This window comes from Thalassophryne amazonica, chromosome 3 (assembly GCF_902500255.1).
Source record: "Thalassophryne amazonica chromosome 3, fThaAma1.1, whole genome shotgun sequence".
Taxonomy (NCBI): Eukaryota; Metazoa; Chordata; class Actinopteri; order Batrachoidiformes; family Batrachoididae; genus Thalassophryne; species Thalassophryne amazonica.
Genome location: NC_047105.1, coordinates 73,248,606 through 73,275,942, shown reverse-complemented (window position 1 = coordinate 73,275,942; position 27,337 = coordinate 73,248,606). Strand labels below are relative to the sequence as shown.

At 38.8% G+C, this 27,337-nt stretch overlaps 1 protein-coding gene across 1 annotated transcript; it reads right to left on the bottom strand.

The window, feature by feature from the left end:
* Positions 1-273: 273 nt before the first annotated feature.
* sumf1 (sulfatase modifying factor 1) lies at positions 274-24,615 on the bottom strand. Its single transcript, XM_034166726.1, is given in 10 exon segments — positions 274-447; positions 7,451-7,474; positions 7,477-7,512; positions 7,597-7,710; positions 14,574-14,688; positions 15,100-15,222; positions 16,934-17,016; positions 18,318-18,392; positions 18,528-18,701; positions 24,361-24,615. Coding segments are annotated over 10 exon segments (1,053 nt in total). The 5' UTR covers positions 24,571-24,615; the 3' UTR covers positions 274-348.
* Between the last annotated feature and the right edge of the window lie 2,722 nt (positions 24,616-27,337).

Genomic DNA, 27,337 nt, shown 5'->3' with positions numbered 1-27,337 from the left:
GGTGTTAGTTTTACGGATGAAAATTTACAGGGTGATTCCATAATTTATTCCTCAGAATTGAGTGAGTCCATATTTTTTTTTCCCTCTGCTTGGTCTAAAAAGTAACCGTTACTGACTGCCACAATTATTTTTCCTGATTTCTTATAGTGTTCCTTAAAGCCAGAAAGTTGCCATTTGAAATAACTTTAGTTTTGTGTCATGTCTGTGATCTGCTTTTTTCTACAAAATTAAACAACTGAATGAACATCCTCCGAGGCCGGTGATTCCATAATTATTGCCAGGGGTTGTATATGAGAAAGCGGATTAAGAAAAAGAAAAAAAAAAAAAACTGTATCCAAGTGCAGCAGGTCAGGTCACTTGAGAAACACAGCGAAAACCAAGATTAGAAGCTGAGCTGTCTGGAGTATTCTGGCTTCGGGCCGCACATCGATATCTGTAACAGTAAGACTGAGACAAAGAGAACTTTATTATCATCAAGCCAGTCATCTTGGGAAGGAAAGCTAAAAATAAGACAACTATTTTGGAGAACCAGTTCCATTTGCACATCTTGTACTGAGTTTGTACCAACAGTATGCACTGTGTCTGAACAGCATCCTCGCTTCCTTCATACAGTTTATTCATCTGAAACAAACAATTGCTAATTTTGAGTGCAATTAGTCACATTCCCATAGCAACCGTCGCTGGTGGCGTACAAACAAGACTGGTTACCAGTGGGCGGCTCAAATGGTGTTGCAGATAAAATTGATGTACTGCCCAAGCAGAGTTAACTGTATTTCCTGTACGTTGATTTCCAGTCTTGAGAAGTCATGAAAGCAGAACCGCTGAACTTAACGACACAGACAGACAAAGTTCATGAATAATTTGAAAATATGGGGTTAGTACAATTTTCCTCCCATGTGGAGAATTAAATTGATCTTTTATTTATTTGATCTGTACCTCAGACAGGCTGCATTTTGCCTGCATAATCAAACAGGTCGACAATAAAAATGTATTTCCCACTGCAGTATTTCTCCTCCAGAGAGTAGTACCAGTACCAGTTCTTGTCTGTGTTTCCGCCACACAAAAAATATCCTGGTGCCTCATGTGCAAAGTGTGCTTATGCACAAAAACTTGGCGTATGCCAACGTTCAGATGTATCAAAAGTGAAATGACTGTGGAAATGTGTGGTGCATCATGCAAAAATCCTGGCTGGCATACGCACATATCTACTGCGGACATGTAAGGGTGATTCTTAGACTACGGGCACTTATTATGTCCTTTGATCATATTGTATGAAAAACAGAAAAAAGGGGAAATTTCACACTTTTATAGTTATCTTTACAATGAAAGTGTGTTAAGAAATTCGTTCTAGTAGTCTATGATGACTTTTTCACCTTTTTTCAGCATCATTATATGCAAATATTGCCGTTTTGTGCTTGTCCCACACCCAGACTTTTGATCTTCAATGATAAAAATGAATGGTAAAGAAACGTTTTTTCTAATGTTTTAAAATATCTCTGAATAAATATCAGTAAAATAATCAAAATATAATTGGGGTATTCAATGTCATACAACTGTTGTGATTTTTTTAAACAAAATGTAGTTGTCCCACACTTTTGCCGTAATTTCCACCATAACACTGTAATGTCCCTTAAACAGTTTGTATGAAAGATTGTTTGGGTAGTTTCTATGGAGATAAACAGTGACATCAGAGCACATGTATATAGTGCCAAATCACAACAAACAGTTGCCCCAAGGCGCTTTATATTGTAAGACAATGGTGTGGTGGAAATTACATTTACAAGGCCAATAGTGCCCGTAGTTAAAGAATCACCCATAAAGTGATGCTGGGAACCATTAATAGTGTGAAAACATGAAGTCAGAGTGATGTGCACATCAGGGACACAGTAATGAAATAATGAATTAACACATATGTTTGCAATTATATGGGTGGATATAAAATCATGTGCAAAGTGACGTAAAATGGCACTAACAGTGGCTGCGTTAGCATTAGAGGACCTTGCAAATGGTGCAATCCAACATGATTCAGGGAACGCGAGGATTTTCTTGCAAATGACGATAACTGGCTCATAAACCGATTCTGATTACCTGATACTGGAGTTGCGCACAGAACTGCGGCTCTCCCAGAGCACAATACAGCGAGGAGCCAGGCAGTTATCTATGCCCACACGGGTGCTGTTCACAGTGGGAGTCCTGGCAAAAGGGGTATTCCAACAGGAACTGGTCAATCAGTCAGGAGTGTGCCAGTCAAACTTGAGCTGAGCCATGCCAGCTGTGTGGAACTCAATCATCCGAATGTCATCCAGTACATCACATTCCAACATTAAAGCGCCATTTGCGGCCGGTTTCCATGTAATCAGAGCTATTGACTGCACACATGTTCACATCATATGTGAAGCACAAATGCGCATCAGGCTGGTAGCTGGCGTGGTGTACGATGGCTGGCTGTTTGCTGTGTAAAATGGTGTATTTGTGTAGTTGACCCGAACATAAACCAGCGCAGGCACATTTGGGCGTGTGCGCATTCAAATGTTTATTATTGTCTTTGTTTTAATTTCTGCTTGATGGTGAGAGCTGCAGGGCTTCTTAACAGGCTTCCTGTGTTCAGTATTTGTCAATAAACGCGTAAGTTGTGAATATCACACGGTCAGCGGAGGCATGCATCACCTTGTTAATGTCAGTGTGTGTGCACTGTTTTGCCCGTCAGCCTCACACACACACGATTCACGATGAATCCGTTTAACAGCTTACCAAATAAATTATCCCTGTGTCTCCACGTAATTTCCAGTCATCTATAGTATAATTTCTTTTCTGTGTTCATGTTCTCTCATGTGACATTGTGGGGAATCCCTGCTCAAAGGGCTTATTTACATGAAACTGCATATTAATGGGGCATCGCCAGGGAGGAGTTTGGTTCCACGCGCAATTCCAAATTCAGTGGGATGTAAAAATGGAACGTGTGTAGATCCATGCCAACGCACACTTTGATACATCTGAATATTTTTGTGCTTACGCTAGTTCCTGGGTTTTGGCATATGCCATGTTTTAGTAGGAAATCCATGCAAGTCTTTGTACATGAGGATTTTTTTTTTTTTTTTTTTGCTGTTTATGTAGATTCACAACTAAACCTGTACAAGGATGCATCTGATTACAGTTCAGAAATAATAGCAGTTACTGAGACAAGTTAACCAACTCCTATTGCAGAACAGCAGTGTTCAAACAAATTAGTTTTAAGAATAGCAATTGCTTAGAATTGTAGTCAATAGTCAAAGTAAACAAAACATCAACATTCTTCGTGGGGAGTAAATTAATCATTCACCTTAAACATGGAAAGTGATGGCACAGTACGTAGCGTAAAAGATCATAGGGTGGGGACACGGAGTAGGCTATGCACGTAAGATTTGATACAAATTGGACAGACGATATCAATACTGTTCAACAGTGAGATAGGTACAGACACCAGGGTTCCAGCTAGAACCATTTTAGTCCCCAGGAAATTACGTGATCACGACTCACGGCCAGGGGTCCCAGCGGGAGTTAAGGGACAGAGCTCCCTGAAGCTATAGGATTTTATAGCTCTACAAACATTATTAGCAATACAGGGCTGGATCCAGAGTCAAAATCTGACAGATGCATTTTTGCCCAATGATAAAATAAAAATCGTACCCGTCTTGTTATTCAATAATCTTCATTCTTTTATTTGTGTGCAAGATACAATGTCACACTTCTTATAATATATTTATTATACTTCATGGACCATAGTGAACACTTATTTTTATAAATATGATGTCCTAAAAAAACAATACTATAACAAAACTTGACTGTAAACAGGATCAAATTTATTGCCAAAACCTTTCAATTATACCTGAATCTATATATGATTTTTTTTTCAATTGATAAAAATCAATAAAAATATTACTGCATAAATTCTTAATAATAATAATATATTGAGATACAGACAGTTCACAGAAGACATTTTCCTTTGATACCAATCAAAATTAGAAACAGTCCAGCAGGTAACAATATTCATCATGTCCATGACTAAATATACTAAAACAAATACATCACAATTGTGATGTGTACAATTGTAATATATTTGTTTTAGTATATTTAGATTTTGTTGTGATTTGGCACTTTATAAGCCAATTAAATTGAAATTGAACATTGAGTCTTAAAGTAAATAAATATGAAATTGGTCACTGGATCCATAAACTTTGGACATAATAAACTCTACATAGTGGATCCTTGATCTCTGGACATAAATAGGAATAAACAAAATCTGTAGTTTTTGTCAAAAACATTTCCTTTCAGACATGACTGGCATGAATGTCTTTCCATATATCTGAGCTGAACTCTTGCAGCTGCTGTGCTTCACTTCAGGATGTAATTTGTAAAGAAATACAGCATGTCTCATTTTGGGAGGAAAAAACATTTTAGTCGATTGTAGTTTCTTGTCTGTATTACAACGTTTGGAAAGAGGTGTCATTTTATTTAAAGCGGCAATTCATTTTGAAGTTATTCATTCCGACCGGACTCTGTCTCGGCAGAGAGCCGCACAGCGTTTGGAGCTGTTCCAACGGAAAGGAGGAGGATTCTTGTTTCTTGATTGCAACAAGACAAGAGTCCCAGTTAGTGACTTTAATCCACAGAAAAGTGACTCACGGTATTTTAATGGCTTTGAGGGGTTAAGAAGCGGACTTGCCATTTCTGAAGAGCAGCGAATCAAAGACCCAACGAGCTAGTGGATCGAAGCATTGCTTCAATGGTTCACGGCTTCAAAGTGGAGTCGCGCTGCAGAAACAGTCGATTACAGAGCCGCTGCAGACCAAACCCTGAATATCTGACTTTATTTGTACGTCCATATGACTCTGGAAAAAAAATCAGTATAATTTATGGACTACGGGTTGACATGAAAACCACCAAAAAGCTGTGTTCACTGCAGGGACACGTTCGGCACTATTCGGGATTATTCAAGATTTTTTTTTTTTTTACCGATGACGAATGATGCGTAAAAAAAATTTGACCGATGCAGTTGCATCGGTCAAATTTTTTCTACCAGACCAGTCTGGATTCAGGCCTGCAATAGTACAGCAGATAACTGTAAGAATCATTCAAATCTGGTTACAAGCACCAAAATTTGACTGTATATACGTTTTGGTACATATTGTAGAAAAATAACTTTAGCCATTTGAATTTTCAATAGGGGGCCAAGTAGGGGTCAACTGAAGAATTGCACAGGGTCAAAATAAAAAAAAATGTTCCAATCATATTGAAAGTGATACCACATTATGTATCTGATGCCAATGATTCCAAAAAGGTATAGTTTGGACTATCTATAACTGGATGTTCTGGAGTTATGGGGTAAAAACAGCAAGAATGGTGACAAAGGTCAGTTTCAGTTTGTACAGGGGTCAAAAGTTAAAGTTGCTCCAGTTTTGGTAAAACATGGTGCAAATTATTGGTTGAGCTAATAGGATTAACAAATGGAATAGTTCTGTGTTGAATGTTTGGTCTCCAAAGTAAAGGTCAAACAATGTCGACGTCCATTGGATTCTATGACATGTGACGTTACCCCATAACGTGATAACTATGCATGGTGCAAACTATTCCTTTTTAAAATCCTACTAACTCAACCAATAATTTACATCATGTTTTACCATAACTGGAGCAACTTCAACTTTTGACCCCTGTACAAACTGAAAGTGACCTTTGTCACCATGCTTGCTGTTTTTTACCCCATAACTCTAGAACATTCAGTCACAGATAGTCCAAACTAAACCTTTTTGGAATCTTTGTGATCAGACACATAATGTGGTATAGCTTTCAATATGACTGGAACATTTTGTAGACCCCTATGCAGTTCTTCAATTGACCCTACTTGGCCCCCTATCGAAAATTCAAATGGCTAATGTTATTTTTCTAAAATATGTACCAAAAGGTATACACAGTCAAATTTTGGTGCTTGTAACCGGATTTGAAGGATTCCTCTGCAAATATTCTGTTATCTGCTGCACTACAAGCCCTGTTTTAACTAATTGTCAGTGGTTTTCGACGCATTGAAAGAAAGAATAACAGACAAAAAAAAAAAAAAAGAGATTTATGTATAGTACCATTTATTTGTAATACCAAAGTTTCTTTTTTAAATGTTTCTGTCAAAGTCTAAGTTAATAAAATAAATAACATTGAAAAGGTTAAAAACACATTAATATTTGATGGGCATATAGCATTTGCTCTCTTCTTCAAAAATGGCACACTGTACCTTTTAATCCTGCAAAGCAAGCAGAGATTTTCTGTCATGACAGTTTTTTCCCCAACATGTTTCAGTGGGATAGCATTATTACTATTATTATTATTACTGCAGAAGTGAAGCCCAGCACAGCGCAAGAATGGTCTTCAAAACATGGATCTAACCACGGATTCTCTTCTTTCCATTTGTGAACACGGGTGGAGTGACTGTAAGACAGGCAATAGTCAGTGCCTGATGTTACATCATGATTACAGATCAAAATGCCTGTCAATATGTTGTGCATTTTTCAGGTGCACTCTGGCTTATCTTACTTTTATCAGCTTTATCAGAACTTGCAGAAGATAAAGAGTTGGAAGTTATGATTTATAATGTGGTATATATTTTTTTTTAAAAGACAGTGTTGACTGGAGTGAGATATGCCCTTTAAGAAAATTGGGTGCTGTTTTTCACAGTGTGAGAAAAGCATAAATTTTGACTGATCTGCATCTAACACCTTTCAACTTAGTTAAGTTAGACTGCAAAACAAAAACTGACTGCAAGAATTCTTGAGTTTGTATAGTATATATGGTGAAGAGCAAGGGTCCCAGAGGTATACCTTTCAACACCGGAAGGAAAGAAGAGGAACAGCCGGCAAACTGGACATGTGCTCTAGCTGACAATTAGTTAGAAAACCATTTAACAGCACACTCATATAAACCAATATTTTGAAGTCTATCTGCCAAGATGTTGTGATCCACAGTGTCAAAAGCTTTTGACAGGTCAACAATACTTTTTGCAGTCCAAAGCTTTAATAATGCCACTCACCACCTTAATAATGGTAGTAATTGTACTGTTATAATATAAAAATATTCCCCCTTCAAAGCTACAAAGCTTTTCATAGAGTTATAAATATTATTTTTAAGAAATCCCTTTATAGTTCTCATTAAGGACACAAATTGTGTTTAAAAATTTAAAATTCCAAGCCCTTAAAGTGAAATCACACTTCTCACAAAAAATAAGTTAAAATCCCAAAAAGCGCCTCTGAATGAACATCAGTGAGCGACAAAAGCAAAAAAAAAAAAAAAAATAATAATAATAAAATAAATAAATAATACGTTCATGACTGTAAAACCAGCTGGTTCTACTTTAAATATATCAGACAAAATATCTGCAGCTTCATACACCAAAGACCTCGTGTGAAAAGTGACTGTCTCAGTGTTTTACCTTGTGGCACATGTACCGACCCGCTCCTTCTTCACCCTGTCTGTACCTGAAGGTGGACCTTTCTGAAAGCGAGACAGATGAGGTGATATCAGAGGAAAATACTGCAAAGCTGGATACAGAAGGTAAAAGCAGTGACATGTTGTTACTGGGTTATTTTGCTGTTCGGTGGTGTGGTGCACTGTCCACCAGTCTGCCGTCCACTCCCACACGTTGCCCACCATGTCATACAGACCGAAGTTATTGGGAGGAAATGACATCACCTGTGTTTCAGGAAGACAGCAACACCACATTAATGCAACATCATAAAAGTGTTCTTTTGTCTGAATGCCTGGAGAAAATATAAGAAAATGTGGTAAGTGTATGTATGGCAGAATTTACAAATTTTTTTTCCACACAACACACATTTTAGGCTTTAATTTAGTATTTACAGTGCTCCAGGAAAGTAGTCATAATGCATCACTTTTTCACATTTTATGTTACAGCCCTTTATTCCAAATGGATGAAATTCATTTTCCTCCAAATTCTTCACACAATACCCTTTATCTTCATTGATCCATGTTCCATAATTGCTATATCAGAAACATGGATCAATGAAGATAAAGGAATGGATTTTGAACATGGATGGATATGAATTTAATTGTGTAAACAGAAAAAATAGAGTGGAGGAGGAGTGCTGTGTATGTGGATAAGAACATGGATCATAAAATATAGACAATATGACAACTGTGACTGATAACTTATTAGGAATGTATAACTATGAAATATGTGAAGAAAAAAGGCAAAAATGTATTAGTCAGCTGTATATATAGAGCACCAGGATCTAGTATTGAAACATTCACTGACTGTATGGGAAAAAATGTTCTCAAAAAACTAATAAAAAAACTGTGTTCATTTGTGGTGACTTAAATATTGATCTGCTCAATCCAAATAAGCATAAAATAACAGATGAATTTATCAGTATAATGTACAGTATGAGTTTATATCCAAAACTCACCAGGCCAAGCAGAATTACATCCCATAGTGCCACCTTAATTGATAATATATTCAGCAATGATATTGAGAATAACACTGAGTGGATTATTAATCAATGACATTAGTGATCATCTACCAGTTTTCATCGTTTATAATAGAAACCATCGGCGGAATCAGCCAGAGGAGAAAATAAAATACAGGCGAGTGCAGACAGAGGAAAACATGAACACACTAAAGAAGGATTTACAGGAGCAAAACTGGGAAAAGGTATACAGTGAAAGTGATGTTGATAGTGCATATGAAACTTTTTTACAAATATTTACATCATTATATGATAAAAATTGTCCAATTAAACAAGACTACAGAAAACAAAAAATCCAAGCTCGACCATGGATGACGAAAGGGTTACGAAATGCATGTAATAAGAAAAATACACTGTATAGAATTCATAAAACTAAGAGGCAGAAAATAGATATAAGAAATACAAAAATAGATTAACTAATATTATACGGGTATGTAGGAAGGAATATTATAGTAACATATTATATAATAACAAAAAACAATATTAAAGGAATATGGGATATATTAAATAGCATTATCAAAATGGTAATAAAAAACAGAGTTACCCTCAGTATTCATTGATAATAATGTCAAGAAGGAAAATAAGGATGAGGTAGTCAACGGTTTTAATAATTTTTTTGTAAATATTGGACCAAGCTTGGCAGAAAAAAATTCCCGATTCCCAACCTGAGGATTGGGATAATATCTCATAGAAAGAATCCCTGTTCAATGTTCCTCACAGCAGTGGATGGAAATGAAATTATAGACATTGTGAATAATTGTAAATATAAAACATCTACCGATTTAAATGAAATTGATATGTGGTGGTAAAACAGGTCATTGATGGATTGTAGAACCATTAACATACATCTGTAACTTATCATTTCAAACTGGTAAATTTCCCAATCAAATGAAAATAGCTAAGGTTGTTGCCGCTGTATAGACGGGGGATAGACACCACTTCACAATTATAGACCTGTTTCTTTGCTTCCACAATTTTCCAAATTATTAGAAAAGTTATTCAATAATAGATTAGACAAATTCATAAATAAACATAAATTACTTACTGATAGTCAATATGGATTCAGAGCACATAGTTCAACATTGCTTGCATTAATAGAATCAGTTGAGATTACAAACACCATAGACCACAAATTACATTCAGTTGGAATATTTATAGACCTTAAAAAGGCTTTTGATACAATCAATCATGACATATTAATCAATAAACTTGAACAGTATGGGATTAGGGGGTTGGTGTTGCACTGGGTGAGAAGCTACTTAACAGAAAACAGTTTGTGAAGTTGGGGGAATATACATCATCATGCTTGGACAATGCTTGTGGCGTCCCACAGGGGTCAGTATTGGGTCCAAAACTGTTTCTAATTTATATAAATGATATTGTCAATGTTTCCAAAATATTAAAATTAGTATTATTTGCAGATGACACAAGCATTTTTTGTTCAGGGGGGGATTTGCAGGAGTTACTGAGGAGGATCAGTATAGAAATGGGAAAATTGAAAATATGGTTTGACAGAAACAAATTATCATTAAACTTAAGTAAAACAAAATACATGTTATTTGGCTATTGTAATACAGACATACAGGTTCAGTTACAAGTCGAGGGGGTAGATATTGAAAGGGTACATGAAAATAAGTTTCTGGGGGTGATATAGATGATAAGATAAACCGGAAGACTCATATAAAACATATACAAAGTAAACTGTCAAGAAGCATTTCAGTTCTAAACAAAAGCGAAACATATTCGGACCACAACTCACCTCCGCATTCTTTACTGCTCACTGGTTTTAACCATATTTACAGTACTGTGCAGAGGTATGGGGTAATACTTATAAAGGTACAACACAATCACTATCAGTAATGCAGAAAAGAGCTATAAGAATTATTCATAATACTGGCTATAGAGATCATACAAATCCACTATTTTTACAATCCAAATTCTTAAAATTCACAGACTTGGTTCATTTTCAAACAGTACAAATTGTGTATAAAGCAATAAACAATTTACTTCCAGCAAATATTAAAAATATGTTTTTTTTTAACAGATCAGGGGATTACAGTCTGAGGGGGAAATTTAATTTAAAGCATCAGTGGGCACGAACAACATTAAAAGGTTTCTGTATTTCTGTCTGTGGGGTGAGGATGTGGAACAGATTGGGAGTGGGGCTCAAGCAATGTCCAAGCATGAACCAGTTCAAACAGCGGTACAAAAATATGGTTTTTTCTAGGTATAGGGAGGAGGAAGGGTAATGAGGGTTAGGGTGTTTTTGTTTTTTGCTTTGGCTTGTATTTTGTATGTAAGTAGGTATGTGTAGGTGTATATTTATGTTTGTGTATATATATGTATATGTGTATGTATGTTGATGTGTGTATGTATATATGTATGTGTATATATATGTATATTGATATCGGTTTAGGTGTGTAGGAATCTATGTGTATATGTGGCAAAGGGTATTACTGGTTGTGGGGAAGAAGGGGTAGGGATAAATAAGCTGATGCTTCACCCTACCCCTTTTCGGACATGTTGGGTACACAGTAGGAACTTTTTTGTTGTTGTCTTTACTGATCTATCTTGTAATTGTTGTTGTATCAAATGTTCGAAATAAACAGTTTTCATTCATAATGACAATGTGAAAAAAGTTAGGAGATTTTTGCAAATTTATTAAAAATAAATAAACTACAAAATCACATGCATGTAAATATTTACAGCCTTTGTCATGAAACTCAAAATTGAGCTCAGGTGCATCCTGTTTCCATTGATCATCCTTGAGATGTTTCTACAGCTCGTGATTGGACATGATTTGGAAAGGCACATAACTGTCTACATATAAGATCCTACAGTTGACTGTGCATGTCAGAGCACAAACCAAGCATGAAGACAAAGGAATTGTCTACAACCCCTGGCAAAAATTATGGAATCACCAGCCTCGAAGGATGTTCATTCAGTTGTTTAATTTTGTAGGAAAAAAAAAAAAAAAAAGCAGATCACAGACATGACAAAACTAAAGTAATTTCAAATGGCAACTTTCTGGCTTTAAGAAACACTATAAGAAATCAAGAAAAAAAAATTGTGGCAGTCAGTAACGGTTACTTTTTAGACCAAGCAGAGGGAAAAAATATGGACTCACTCAATTCTGAGGAATAAATTATGGAATCACCCTGTAAATTTTCATCCCCAAAACTAACACCTGCATCAAATCAGATCTGCTCGTTAGTCTGCATCTAAAAAGGAGTGATCACACCTTGGAGAGCTGTTGCACCAAGTGGACTGACATGAATCATGGCTCCAACACGAGAGATGTCAACTGAAACAAAGGAGAGGATTATCAAACTCTTAGAGGGTAAATCATCACGCAATGTTGCAAAAGATGTTGGTTGTTCACAGTCAGCTGTGTATAAACTCTGGACCAAATACAAACAACATGGGAAGGTTGTTAAAGGCAAACATACTGGTAGACCAAGGAGAACAAAGCGTCAGACAGAAAACGTAAAGCAATATGTCTCAAAAATCGAAAATGCACAACAAAACAAATGAGGAACGAATGGGAGGAAATTGGAGTCAACATCTGTGACCGAACTGTAAGAAACCACCTAAAGGAAATGGGATTTACATACAGAAAAGCTAAACGAACGCCATCATTAACACCTAAACAGAAAAAAACAAGGATACAATGGGCTAAGGAAAAGCAATCGTGGACTGTGGATGACTGGATGAAAGTCATATTCAGTGATGAATCTCGAATCTGCATTGGGCAAGGTTATGATGCTGGAACTTTTATTTGGTGCCGTTCCAATGAGATTTATAAAGATGACTGCCTGAAGAGAACATGTAAATTTCCACAGTCATTGATGATATGGGGCTGCATATCAGGTAAAGGCACTGGGGAGATGGCTGTCATTACATCATCAATAAATGCACAAGTTTACATTGATATTTTGGACACTTTTCTTATCCCATCAATTGAAAGGATGTTTGGGGATGATGAAATCATTTTTCAAGATGATAATGCATCTTGCCATTGAGCAAAAACTGTGAAAACATTCCTGGCAAAAAGACACATAGGGTCAATGTCATGGCCTGCAAATAGTCTGGATCTTAATCCAATTGAAAATCTTTGGTGAAAGTTGAAGAAAATGGTCCATTGACAAGGCTCCAACCTGCAAAGCTGATCTGGCAACAGCAATCAGAAAAAGTTGGAGCCAGATTGATGAAGAGTACTGTTTGTCACTCATTAAGTCCATGCCTCAGAGACTGCAAGCTGTTATAAAAGCCAGAGGTGGTGCAACAAAATACTAGTGATGTGTTGGAGCGTTCTTTTGTTTTTCATGATTCCATAATTTTTTCCTCAGAATTGAGTGAGTCCATATTTTTTTCCCTCTGCTTGGTCTAAAAAAGTAACCTTTACTGACTGCCACAATTTTTTTTTTCTTGATTTCTTATAGTGTTTCTTAAAGCCAGAAAGTTGTCATTTGAAATGATTTTAGTTTTGTGTCAGTGTCTGTGATCTGCTTTTTTCTAACAAAATTAAACAACTGAATGAAACATCCTCCGAGGCCGGTGATTCCATAATTTTTGCCAGGGGTTGTATTGACCTCTGAGACCAGACTGTCTCAAAACATATTTTTGGGGAATGGTACACAAACATTTCTGTTGCTTGAAGGTCCAATGAGCACAGTGACCTTCATCATCTGTAAATGGAAGAATTTCAGATCCACCAGGACTCTTCCTAGACCTGACCGTCCATCCGTCTAACAAGGGGTCGGGGAAGAAGGGCCTTAGTCAGGTAGGTGACCAAGAAACCCGATGGTCACTCTGTCAGAACTTCAGCATTCCTCTGTGCAGAGAGCACAAACTTCCAGAAGGACACCATCTCTGCAGCAAATCTACCAATCAGCCCTGTATGGTAGAGTGGTCAGATAGAAGCCACTCCTTAGTAAAACGCACATGGCAGCCCGCCTGGAGTTTGTCAAAAGGCACCTGAAGGACTCTCAGACCATGAGAAACAAAATTCTCTGGTCTGATGAGACAAAGATTTAACTCTTTGGCATTAATGCCAGGCACCATGTTTGGAGGAAACCAGGCACCATTTCTACAGTGAAGCATGGTGGTGTCAGCATCATGCTGTGGGGATGTTTTGCAGCAGCAGGAACTGGGAGACTAGTCAGGATTGAGTGAAAGATGAGAGCAGCAATGTACAGAGACATCCTGGATGAAAACCTGCTCCAGAGTGCTTTTGACCTCAGACTGGGGCGACTGTTCATCTTTCAGCAGGACAATGACCATAAGCACACAGCCAAGATATCAAAGGAGTGACTTCAAGACAACTCTGTGAACGTCCTTGAGTGGTCTAGCTGAAGCCCAGACCTGAATCTCTTTGAACATCTCTGGAGAGATCTGAGGTGGCTGTGCACTGACACTAACCATCCAACCTGATGGAGCTTGATGGTGCTGCAAAGAGGAATGGGCCAAACTGCCCAAAGATTGGTGCACCAAGCTTGTGGCATCATATTCAACAAGACTTGAGGCTGTAATTGCTGCCAAAGGTACATCAACAAAGTACTGAGTAAAGGGTGTGAATATTTATGTATGTATGATTTCTTAGTTTTTCATTTTTAAGAAAATTGCAAAAGTTTAAATTTTTTCATGTTGTCATTATGGGGTGTTGTGAGTACAGTTTCTATGTTGGAATAAGACTAACATAACAAAATGGGGGAAAAGTGAAGCACTGTGAATACTTTCCAGATGCACTGTAAATGCATGCTTTCAAATATGTTTACTGTGAAATGTGAATCACGGAGAGAGACAGAGAGCAAGAATGAATATGGGTTTGTAAATTTTTATTCCCCATGTGGAGGATTAGACTGGCTTAAACTGATCTTTTATTTATTTCATCTAGAGCTCTAAACTGCTTGCTAGACTGTATCAACTTGTAAAATGAGGACTTAGTAGTTTCCCGAAGACTCCAGAAATGATTGATAAAATGTAACTCATCTTACAGTTCCACAACAACAGAACAAAGAAAATCAAAAGTGTAGACATTGTGGTTCTCTCCATTTCTCCCTATCTTACCGGTGAAGTTCTGATGTATCCATCTTCTCCAGAATTATGTGAGGGGAAATCTCCCTGCCAGAGGTTGGCATAATGTTGTCTTTTTGGGTTTAATTTGTTTCCCCAGGGAAAAATTCTATAGGCAGGAGGACAGGTAGCATCACAAAGTTAACACTGACAAGAAATACAGTTTATGATAACTGCACATATCAGACTGTGTTTTGTTGTAAATAAATTACAGTCCTGCTCAAAATAATTTCCATCTATCATTTCAAGTACATTAGTCAGAAAAGCTTCTGGAATAGATTTAAATGTATCAATCAGGTGCCAGTAACTGTCCAGCATAAATTGCATGTCTTCTTTTATTTCACTATAAATATTTTTTTGTTTTGTTTTTTTATTTGTTTTTGCTGTTGCTCAGTTACTTTGGACATTTTAAGGAATTTTCAGATTGTACAAAATTGGTTCATTTGTATCTATTCCTGAAGACATTCTGAATTATGTACTTGAAATTCAAGAGTACCAAGAATTTTGAACTGATCTGTACCTCTCTTTCAGGCCACCCCTGCAGGCATACTCCCATTCTGCCTCCGTAGGAAGCCTCTTATTGGCCCAGGAGCAGAAGGTGGCAGCATCTGTCCAGGACACATGTAGAACAGGATGGTTCAACCTACAACAATAACACAAAGGCTTAAATGTAATTACAGAGTGCTTGCGCTTGCTAAAAGGACAAAAATACTTCTACTAAAATAAATACTGTAATCATAGTTGGAGGCTTGTTTTGAGTTCATTATTGATAATTAACAGAAATGATAAATGAATGTCCTTGGATAACAATATAGCACCTTTACACACAGAGCTGGTTACATTTATCAAAGAAAAAAAACAGCAATGGAAGAAATTTGACATTCACACTAATGTGTTACGTAGAACATTTGTATCTTTCTGTTCATACTTAAGCCCCTTCTTCTGTTTACATTACAGCGTCTCCTATGTGCGCTGCACTGTAATTTATTTATAAAGCACCAAATCACAATATAAGTCACCCCAAGAGGCTTCACAAGAGTAAGGTCTAACCTTACCAACCCCTCACCCCACCCTAAGCAAGCATGTAGGTGACAATGGTAAGGAAAAACTTCCTCCAGAGTTTTTTTTTTTTTTGGAAGAAACCTCAAGCAGACCAGACTCAGAAGGGTGACCCACTGCTTGGGCCATTCTAACAGTAACAGAGATCAAATATACAAAGTACAACAAAGAATTATCAAACATGCAAAAGAAGAATAAAACCAAAATTAGAGATCATTGTTAATATTCAACATCAGCATCCCCAGTCACGGGTGAGTACTTGGCTGTGTCCTCAACCAATGGTCCACCAATTGGTACTAAACTTAAGATGTCCATCGTGGAAGCTGCGCCTCAAACAGAGAGAAAGAGAGCAGAATCAATCGGCCAGAACTAAGACCACATAAAGCACTAATTCCCAGCAGTAAACCGACAGAGCAACAAGTATAATAATGTGGTTGCTGGCAACTACCCCTCTGCTTCACTAACAGACCCTGAATTTAGATCTAATGAGGCTGAGAGCTGCTACATTGTTAATCATTGTTAATAATACAATTACGAAGGAGAGGGGAAAACTGGTTCAGTGCAACACAAAGTATATTAGTCATACAAAAGGGAAAACAGATGAGTCTTTAATCTGGATTTGAAAGACTCCAGAGAATCAGATTTGTTCATCTCAGTAGGCAGATTGTTCCACAGAACAGGTGCATGTTAAGAGAAAACTCTGTGGCCTGCAACTTCTTAACATTAAGGTGACACCATAATCCTGCGTTCTGAGAACACGGAAAATGGGCCGATACGTAAAGTTTAACTAGGTCGGCCTGATAGGGAGGTGCAACAAAACAAAACCTTAAAATATGACCTGGCAGGAACAGGAAGCCACTGGAACCCTGTTTTATGGCACAGAGTTCTGAATAAATCCAGAAATTATTTAAGAAGTAAGCCAAATGGTTTACTAATGTGTGTTTAGGTTGCTTGCTCTCGTTTGGCACAGAAGCAGAAAGCACAAGGTGCAAACACACAAAAATGGTCAGACCAAACACATTTCTGAATTTCACAGATTTAAAAAAAAAAAAAAAAATGCCAGCTGGACTGCACACCCCAGTCACTTGTCTAAATACAGTGTCATGTTAAATGAAATTACTCAGCTACAATTTCAAACACTGACATCATCCAGCTTCTTTTATCCCCAAAACTGAAACATTCTGTATTTGTTTGAAGGTCCTGAGTGGGGAATTCACAGGTGAACCTTACTAAATGATAGCTTAATTATCAACAGTGTTTATGCTGTTGCCACTACACAATGTTTTAACTCTTACCGGTCTGAAATGTTAGAATCTGGACCTTCTGGATGTCTCCAGTTAGCACCTTTGACTGGAAGCCACCAGGGGGCAGCAGCTACCTGAAAAAGCAAGGAATGCTGGGTAATGATGAAGGTTCTCATTCTTGGCCAAACATACAGAATTAATTTGAACATTGTCATTTTAACAGTCTAGTCAGAGTGTAAAACCATAATGGAAGTTTTCTGTGATATCGCACCAAACACTCAGTAACACATTCATGGTGCACTCATCACGTAAGCTGAACCAGTAAAATCCATGCAGTCTGACTGTCATCTCCAAAGATCTGGTGGAGCGAATCCTCAGCCTGTGAACGTACGCTTACATAATAGTAAAGACAAAAATAAACGCACTGAGGCTAAACGTCTAAGGTAGTTGCACGGGTGGTGGGCTAAGTGGTTAGGTTCCAAGTTCAAACCCCATCCTCAAACCCTATTTCTCCATGTAACGTGGGGACGCATCAGGAACGGCATCTGCCGTAAAACTTGTGCCAAAATCAATATGCACATCCACCTCGGATTTGCTGTGGCGACCCCGAGTGAAAACACGGGAGCAGCTGAAGGGACTTACTTTAGGCTAAGTGTTTAAGGTGCATGTAATACTTAAAAAATATTTCCAAATACATAAAGCACTTAGCGTAAATGCAATACTGTTATCACTATAGTTACTATTTGGCATTAAATGTGTGAAACTGATGTATTTTCTGTTTTAGTTAAAACATTATTTTAAATATTTTTATGATCCGTATTCTTGATCATGTTTCTCTCCAAGTCTGTGAGAAATTACTGTTGTTTATGTATTGAACAGTGGCCAATGCACTTGATTCCAAAACAGAAGGTTCTGGTTCTGCTCATCCTCCACGTAATGTGGTGGTGCATCAGGACGGGCATCCAGCATAAAACTTGTGCCAAATCATCATGCAGATCCATATCAGATTCACTGTGATGACCCCAAATGAAAAGGGAGAAGGCAAAAGAACTTATGATATACATACTGACAGATGCACAGATCAGACAGAGGGATCGATGAATAAACAGAATTGACTCGACAAACAGGAACTATACACACCACTGTTAGAAAAAGAAAAAAAAAAAGCTTGTGAACTTCTTCCTCTGGCCCTGAATGCTCCAGGTTGTCATGGAAAGCACGAGTGGCTGTCCATCTGTGAGAGATTACAGGGTTGTGTGTGGAGTGGCTGAAGTGTGTTTGTTCTCCCTGATTTTACAGTCCCTCATGAGGAGTATTAAGTCAAAAGTCCTTGTGAATCAGATTTGTGTTAACTAACAGTACTAAGAATAAGTTGTGCTGGTAAAACATACAAGAGAGCATGTATGCTATATGCTGAAGAAAAGCAAATACTTACTGCCTGTGAGATTTGACTTTTCACAGCATCACTCAGAACTCCCTCAAATACAAAAGAGTCTCCAAACTTCTCTGCCTACAAACAAGAATTACAATATTACAAGCAAAGCTGATGTGAATGAATCTTCACCTTATTACAAGCTTCATTCTGAACCTTGATTTCTCTGATATTTACAGTAACTATTAATTACCATACAGAAATTATCCCAACCTCAGTTATGTATCCTGTGGCATTGACAAAAATCTGGAATTGTTTGTTGGTGACTTCCTGAATGTCTATGTAGAAGGAGTCCACGTCCACTGGTCTCTGTGGTCCCTCACCATCCGCAGGGATGCCTGGGTCATTTGTTCCCATCAGGAATCGTCCTCCAGAGATCAGCACCATCTGAAAACAAGGAACAAAATTTGCTTTGTTTCTCTTTAACCTTCTGGGGTGCAAGGGCATTTTTTGGACAGTTCACTCGCCTGTCATAAATGTTTTATTATTGCTGTTAAAAGCTCACCCTGCATCCCACAATCAAGTGGTATGTCACTTTTTTCAGGACAACCTGTACTTTCAGAATATATGCTATAGTGGTGTTTTATTAGTGTAATATTTTTACAATCAGAAATAAGAAAAGAAAAAATAAAGCGGAAATAATTTCACACACATTTATTCAAAACACAAAGCAAACTATAACAAACAACTATTTTGACACTTTATAAAGGTAGTATGGGGTCTTGTACAAAAGAATGTATAAAATAAAGGTTCTTACAATAAACACAAATGCACATTTTGAACAATATATACAAAATGGTCTATGTGTTTTGTTTGTCTTTATGCCACATCTCAAAGCAATTTCTGTCTGCTATTACACAAAGGCTTGCAACACAAACTTTTTAATTCCATGGAGTTGACTCCCTCTTGGAATGTGTTCCTGCATTGTAAACAACCTATCTTCACAGTATGAGGCCCTGTTCACACCCCTCCTAGCAGTGTACAAAGACTGCAACAATCAGACATACCTTATAAGTAGGTTCATAGCACATGTACACTCTGCTTGCCTGCTAATATTGTCACCTGTAGTGGTGTAATAATAACATGATTGCTTCTTATGGTCACTGCAGGCAAAGAAAAAAAAAATATTACTGAAATACCCTCCTAAGAGCATAAAACAGGAAATGGAATTTGACCTTTTGACCTTAAAATAGGTCATCTTTAGCCATCTTTGAACTTGTCCAAGGTCTGTGTCCCAAGAATGTTGCCTGTGAATTTGAAGACTCTGGCAGTAATTTCAATTTATTGTCATTTATACAGCACCAAATCACAACAAAGTTACCTCCAGGTGCTTCACACAAGTAAGGTCTAACCTACCAACCCCCAGAGAAAGCACACAGGCAACAGTGATAAGGAAAAACTCCCTCTGGTGATTTGAGGAAGAAACCTCAAGTAGACCAGACTCAAAGGGGCGACCCTCTGCTTGGGCCATGCCACAGACAATTTACAAAACGAATGTACAAGAAATTCTGCTGGTGCACAGGACGGGAGGGTCACAGAAAGTCGGGCAAGATCATTGTCGACATAGTTCGCCGATCTAACTTCACAGTAGTATGGCAGCACACAAAATGAGCAGTAAACAGAAGTTGTGGACTCTGGTGTTGACGTCAGAATAGTGGTGGGTTACAATCACATTGATAAACCCTCTCTCAAAATGACAGATGAAAATATCACAGAAAGGAACTCGACGGGTATTAACATTCCTGAGCAGATGCACTGGAATACACTGAGACCAGAAGTCAGACACACCAAAAGCTCCTCCACTGTTATGCAACAACACAGCAGGAAATGGGACCCTTTGGCATTGAGTGCAATCTAAACTACAGTTGTCCAGCATCTAAAAGCTCCTCATTTGTATTGTCAATGAAATAATGTTTTTCTGTTTGTTTTGATTAATTAGAGGAAATCTTGTCACATCAGACAACCAGGAGCTCCACATTGCTGCATTAACAGACAAAAGAAAAACTGATCCAGTAGATTGATGAAACCTGGAGCACATGATTTAAGTTGATCCATTAATAAGATCCATTAAAGATGGCTTTCCTCCACCATCATTCCAGTCCCCAAGAAGTCAGCAGTGGAGAGCATAAATGACTACAGGCCTGTTGCACTTACGCCTGTGGTCATGAAGTCCTTTGAAAGACTGGTTTCTCAGCACATCAGAACCTGTCTGCCTCCCACTCTGGACCCCCACCAGTTTGCCTACAGGGCAAACCGCTCCACAGAGGACGCCATCACCACAGCTCTCCACACCGCGCTGAGCCACCTGGAGCACCAGGGGAGCTATGTGAGGATGCTCTTCCTGGACTTCAGCTCAGCCTTCAACCACATCATCCCGGAGATCCTGGTCCAGAAACTGACACATCTGGGCATCTCCACCCCATCTGCCAGTGGATCAAGGACTTCCTCACAAACCGCCTACAGTCCGTGAAACTTGGCCCCCACCTTTCCTCCACCATCACACTCAGCACCAGTTCCCCTCAAGGCTGTGTACTGAGCCCCCTCCTGTTCACCCTTTACACACATGACTGCTCTCCGACCCATCCCACAAACACCATCATAAAGTTTGCGGATGATACCACCGTGGTTGGGCTCATTTCAGGGTGGATGAGACCGACTACAGAGACGAGGTAAATCGACTGACAGTGTGGTGTTCAGCTAACAACCTGCCGCTGAACACCACAAAAACAAAAGAAATAATCCTGGACTTCAGGAAGAACAGGGCTGACCCAGCCCTGCTCTACATCCAACGGGACTGTGTGGAAAGGGTCAGCTCCATCAGGTTCCTGGGAGTGCAGCTCTCTGACAGCCTCTCTTGGACTGCCAAAACCACAGTGGTGGTGAAGAAAGCCCAGCAGCGACTCCACTTCCTGAGGGTGTTCAGGAGAAACAATCTGGAGGAGAAGCTACTGGTGTTGTTCTACAGAGCCACCATCGAGAGCATCCTGATGTACTGCACCCCCTGTACCACAGACAGGAGAGCGCTGCAGAGGGTGATCAAAACTGCCCAGGGGATCACTGGTTGCTCTCTGCCCAGGCTGGAAGACATTGCCAGCTCTCGCTACCTCAGCAGAGCTGCCAGCATCTGCAAAGACACATCCCACCCCAGCAACCACCTGTTTGACCTACTACCTTCCAGCTGACGGTATAGGTCAATCGAAAGTAGGACAAACAGACTCAGGGACAGCTTTCTCCCCAGAGCGATCACTGCTCTGAACAAAAACAAATCGCTCTAATCTGCACCTTTCAAGTTTCTTGTGCAATATCTGTAAACCATGTGCAATTTTCCCATGCAATATGATTCCACAGTTATATATAATTCTCATTTTACTTGGTCCACATTTCATTTCATTTTATTTTACCTTTTGTTTATATTAGTTGTACATATACTCTGAATAATTTACTGTTAAATTTCACTATCTTTTATTTTGGCTAAAAATTACTCGCACCACGGAAAGCACCTTTTTGGAGTTGCACTCAAATCTCGTAATGTAAATTACAATGACAATAAAGGCGATTCTGATTCTGATTTTCCACAATGATGTGACATACAGACTCTCTGCAGGTCTGAATGGCTGAACAGCCAGTCGTTCTCCCTCACAATATGCAGGGATTCATCTCATGGAGCAAGCAGGAAATCAGATATGAACAGTCACAACATGCCACAGAGGAATAAAATGAGCTGCCTCAGGCCTAAACGCTGCTTGCAGTGGACATGCACAGAAAGAGAATTGTAGAAATTTGATGGGTTTTAACATTAAAGTTCAACTATATTTAATGGTGAAGGCAGATACAGCTTGTTTTGTATGTCACCCTTTGATGTGTTTTTTTGCTGCGCGTCCTGAGCTGCTTCGTGCCGACGCGCGAAATCCCCCGCACGTCTTTCATTACAAAATCTCCTGTAACAGTGGAATGTGCCGCAAAAGTGCTATGTCCAGCTCTGTTGCCATTTCTGTGGTAGTCACATGATGTCCCGGATCAACACAGAGTTCAGTTTAGAAATGATCTGGTCGTTCCAGCCTGTCGATGGCCGCTCGGCGCGTCGCGCACCCTCCGCCGCTGTGGGCCGTCTTTTAAAAAGGTTTTAACAGTCCATAATCCGTGTGACACCGACAGAATCTTCACCGATATCCAACTGAATCTATCGAATGGTTTCCAACTGCCTGTCTCTAACAGTTTCTGAAAAAAATTTCATGGAGCAAAGCGGCAGTCTCTCAGCCATTTCCCAGACAAAAGAAATCCGACGGGAGGGGTGGACCAGTGCTCACTCAAAGCCTGCCCACAGGCGACCGACGCAACCGACAGGCGTGGAAAAACTCACGCATGCGCACGAAGGTTCAAGCTTGGCTGATGTAATCACACGTGATTCAAATCCATATAGTTTTTGAAAAAAATAAAAAGGTACGATACTTTTTGGACAGACCTTGTATAATGAGTTAGAATGGCGTGTGAGTCCAGAATGTTTTTAGAACCTTAGACCTCAACAGTTTTTAGAAGAGCTAAACTTTTTTATTTCCTGTTAATTATGTATTTTTATGTTAATTTACTGTCTCCATGTATTTATAAATTGTTTAGGTTCTTGTTATCATATACACATACTATTATTATTATTATTATTATTAGTGGTGTTATTATTACTTCTATTTTGTCATTTGATTTTTAAATGGACCACAATGGAAATAAGTGTTTTCATTTTCTGGTGTCATCCATGTATTTTTAAACATGCAATTATATTATCTACTGACATTGAACTTACTAAGTAAAATCAGACATGCACACTTTTAATGTGACTTACCACCCTCTGCTGGAATGGTGTGTGAGTACAGAAAGTAATTACCAACATCCATTGTTTTGTGTTGTAAGCTAATATCTGTTGTTGCTCCAGAAATATTAGTCCTATATCAACTTTCCATTTTAGCTGCATTAATCCTTGACTCAAAATACAAAAGTATACAAAATGGCAAATGTTAGGTCTCCCCAGTTTGTCTGTGATAGAAGTTATACACATGCCTGGATACATGCAGAGCGTTTTGTCTTTTCTGCATTCTGCTGCAATCAGGTGCTGTTATTTTTACACACCCACAAACAGACACTATGGTGGAAGACATCAAACACCACTATACTTTTCAGTCATGGTACCAGCATTATGACACTTGACTCTCTCATGGTAATGTCAGGTGCCATAATTAATGTTCTGTGAATCAGTGTGTGCTGCTTGTTCCTTGTTAATATAGTGGTAAATGTCGCCCCCTCTCATTTGGGAGATGGGTTTGATTCTGTGAAGCAACACTGTTTCTTTTTTAACTCCTTTCCTATCAATCAACATTTCTTGTTTCAGTTATTGTTTGGGTTCATGTATTTAGGTAAAATTTGGGTTATTTGGGTAATTAAGGCTAAGCTTAGGGCTAGGGTGTCACATCACCAGCATAATAACCTACCAACACACAGTTATGGTTACCATAACAATATCCACACATGCATATTATTGCTGTTTAAAAAAAAAAAAAAAAAAAAATCACTTGGGAAAATTTTGTTCTCATCTGTGTACACACACACACACACATATATATATATATATATATATTTGCATACAACCCCAATTCCCAAACATACCACTGTCCCAGCTTTTTTGAAACGTGTTGCAGGTATCCATTTCAAAATGAGCAAATATTTGCACAAAAACAATAAAGTTTATCAGTTTGAACATTAAATATCTTGTCTTTGTTGTGTATTCAACTGGATACAGGTTGACGAGGATTTGCAAATCATTGTATTCTGTTTTTATTTACATTTTACACAACGTCCCAACTTCATTGGAATTGGGGTTGTATACACACAAAGATTATTTAATGTTTTCTTCAAAAAGTTCCCGTTCTTATTTAACAGCGCAAGGAACTTTCAACACAGAATTTCTAAACATCCCTTTTTTTTTTTTTTTTTATATGCTTACATTATTTTACTTTGCACACAGAAACAAAATTTTACAAAAACTACCGGAGGGTCTGACCTGACTTGGCGTTGCCTCCTGAGCGCTCTGAGCCTCGTTCACGGCTCTGGAGTATCTGGCAGCAGCTGTCTCAGCGTCTCCGCAGGAATCTGTGGCTCTTTTCAGCGCCTCACAGCCGCAACCCGCTGCTTCTGACCGTGTCTGATGCAAAACCGCAATGTTCATGCAACTCCACAAGACAACGCACGAAAAACAACGCACCATTTTCATGATACATGGATACTCGCGCTGCTATCACGTCGACACTTCCGTATAGTCACGTGATCGTTCAGCTGTATTGTTGCCAGATTTTTAAAGCGAAATAAGCAACAATCTCGGATTGTAAATTGGTTCTCAAAAACAAACAAACAAACAAACAAAAAAAAAAGACTGAGCGCATACCTCTGACAAAATACTAACTTGCACTTTACCATAAAACATGATAAATTATTTCTTCTGACATCACAAAATATTATCAAATTCCATTACTATTATTGAGACATTTTTAATTCAATGTTCATAAATGCTTTAAACTTCTTCTGGATCCTGGATCCAAAATATGTTCTCGAAGAAATTCAAAATTAAATTTCTTAATTTTCTAAAACATTAACCATCCACCCACAAATTTCATCAATATCTTCTCACATCTTCAGTTAAATGTTGCTATATGTGCCAAACATCATGCCAGATCTTACTTCCAGAATATGCTATCTATCTCTATCTGCTTACCAAATGTCACTGAAATCTGTTCATTACTTTTTGAGTTATCCTACTAACAGACAACATTACCGCCTTGGCAGCGGTATCCATCCACCACGGTTCAGCAGTTTACTATTAATCTGTCTTTAATGGAGCTGAAGTGAAAGTTGTGACTTTGGTCAAAAAACATGGAAATCAATGGGAAGCACAATATAAAAATAAAGATATTAATTAAAATGTTTCAAAACGTAATGAACTCTCTACTGATCCAAAGGTTTGCCAGTACACTGAATTAAAAAATGGTATGTTGTATGGAGATGGGAAAACATGGAAATCAATTATATACCATGAAAAAAAAATATTTATTTTGCATTCAGATTGGTTTAAAAATCCCTATGATTAGCACGGCATGAGGACAGTGAGTCAGTTCACAAAATTTCTGCTGTTAACTCCGTAAAAGCTGCTGCATATTCAGCTCTGAAATTCTCATAAGTATAGATGGGGATGAGTGATATTTTGGGCCAAGTTGGCATCAGTTAAGGAAAATGACATAACAAAATAAGGGCAGACAGGCCTACACTAACTGGACGGTGAGAAAATACTGGCCTCTAGTGGTGACCGTGTAGCACTAACCACAGGGTCCTGGTGGTCACTGTAGGTCAGTGTTGATTCTGAAGGCCCATCAGGCTGGACGTGGAGACAGTGTAATGCCTGACCGAGAGCCCCTGAACCCTGGAGGAGCGTACAGGCGGACGCCTGGAGCTCACTTCCCCACGGGCAGGCCAGAAGCCAAACGAGGACAGAGAATCTTTCAAATCCCCAGGAAGATTAGAGAACGGAAAGGGGTCGCTGCTGTCTCTGCATGTTGTTAGCCTGCTAGCTAAAAAGCTGACTGGCCTTTTTTAGGGACCTTTGTCCAATCTCAGAAGTGAAACAGAGTGGAAAGCATTTGGGAAAGGCATCTGGTGTGAAACGTCCCAAATCCCAGTGTGGATCAGTATGGATCCAATGTGGTGATCTTGTACAACCAGGATCAGCTAAAAGATAACGACAACAAATGGAGACCAATGTTGCTTGTTAAGTCAGTAAACCAGTCACGATCAGTATGTCTGGTATTTATATTTGTGTATTTATATTTATATTTACATATTTTTTTTTGGGGGGGGGGGGGGAAGCAGCACTGTGGCTTAGTGGTTAGCACTGTTGCCTCACAGCTAGAATGTCATGGGTTCAATTCCCACCTGTGGCCTTTCTGTGTGGAGTTTGCATGTTCTCCCCGTGTTTGTGTTTTTTTTCCCTCCGGGTGCTCCGGTTTCCTCCCACATCCAAAGACACGCAGGTTAGGTGGATTGGAATCTTTAAATTGTCCATAGGTGTGTCTGTGGGTGTGTATGTGTTTGTTTGTCTGTTTGTGGCCCTGTGACAGACTGGTGTCCTGTCCTGGGTGTACCCCGCCTCACATTCTATGACTGCTGTGATAGGCTCCAGCCCCCCGCAACCCTCAATTGGACTAAGCGGTTGAAGATGAGTGTGTGTGTGTGTGTGTGTGTGTGTGTGTGTGTGTGTGTGTGTGTGTGTGTGTGTGTGTGTGTGTGTGTGTGTGTAAATTGTTTTTTTTTTTACTTTCACTTTGGATACTCTGTGTGCTTCTTACCCTGTGTGCTGCCATACAATGCTGCTGGAACCTCAGCTTCCCTGAGGGAGTCTTCCCACGGGATTAATAAAGTTCTATCTAATCTAATATAATTTAATCAGTTCTAATGCCTAAAACCTGTCTCTCCACCAAATTTACTTGAAACCAATCTCGTCATTTTAAGTGATCCTGCTGTCAAACAAGTTAGTGGTCTTGGTGGCCTCCAGGACTCTGTAAATAAGGTGCCTCTTCTGCACTGTATGGCTCACCCTGCTCACGGTTGAAATGGTTTCATCCTTTGGTGGTTGATGGATGCCAAGTGGGGCATTGAGGGTGAAGTTAACCCCACACTTACTTATAACAAGCAAACCTGGCAACACGGAGAACTGTCTCTTATAATTATGTTAGATATTGATGGTCGTTTTTTAATAAACCGCCACGCAAATTTGAAAATTATACGTGTATGCTTGGAAATATATGCTCTCGCTCTCTCTCTCTCTCTCTTTAAGCGATCTCATTTGAAAATACTTAAACTGCACTTGCAGTAGCGATTAATGTAAGAATCGGAGACTTTTTCTCTGGCGTGAACAACATTTGAGTTTGGTGTTGATGGTGCGGGGAGCGGACGGACCTCATTTCCCAGATAACACCAGGGCAGGAGACGAG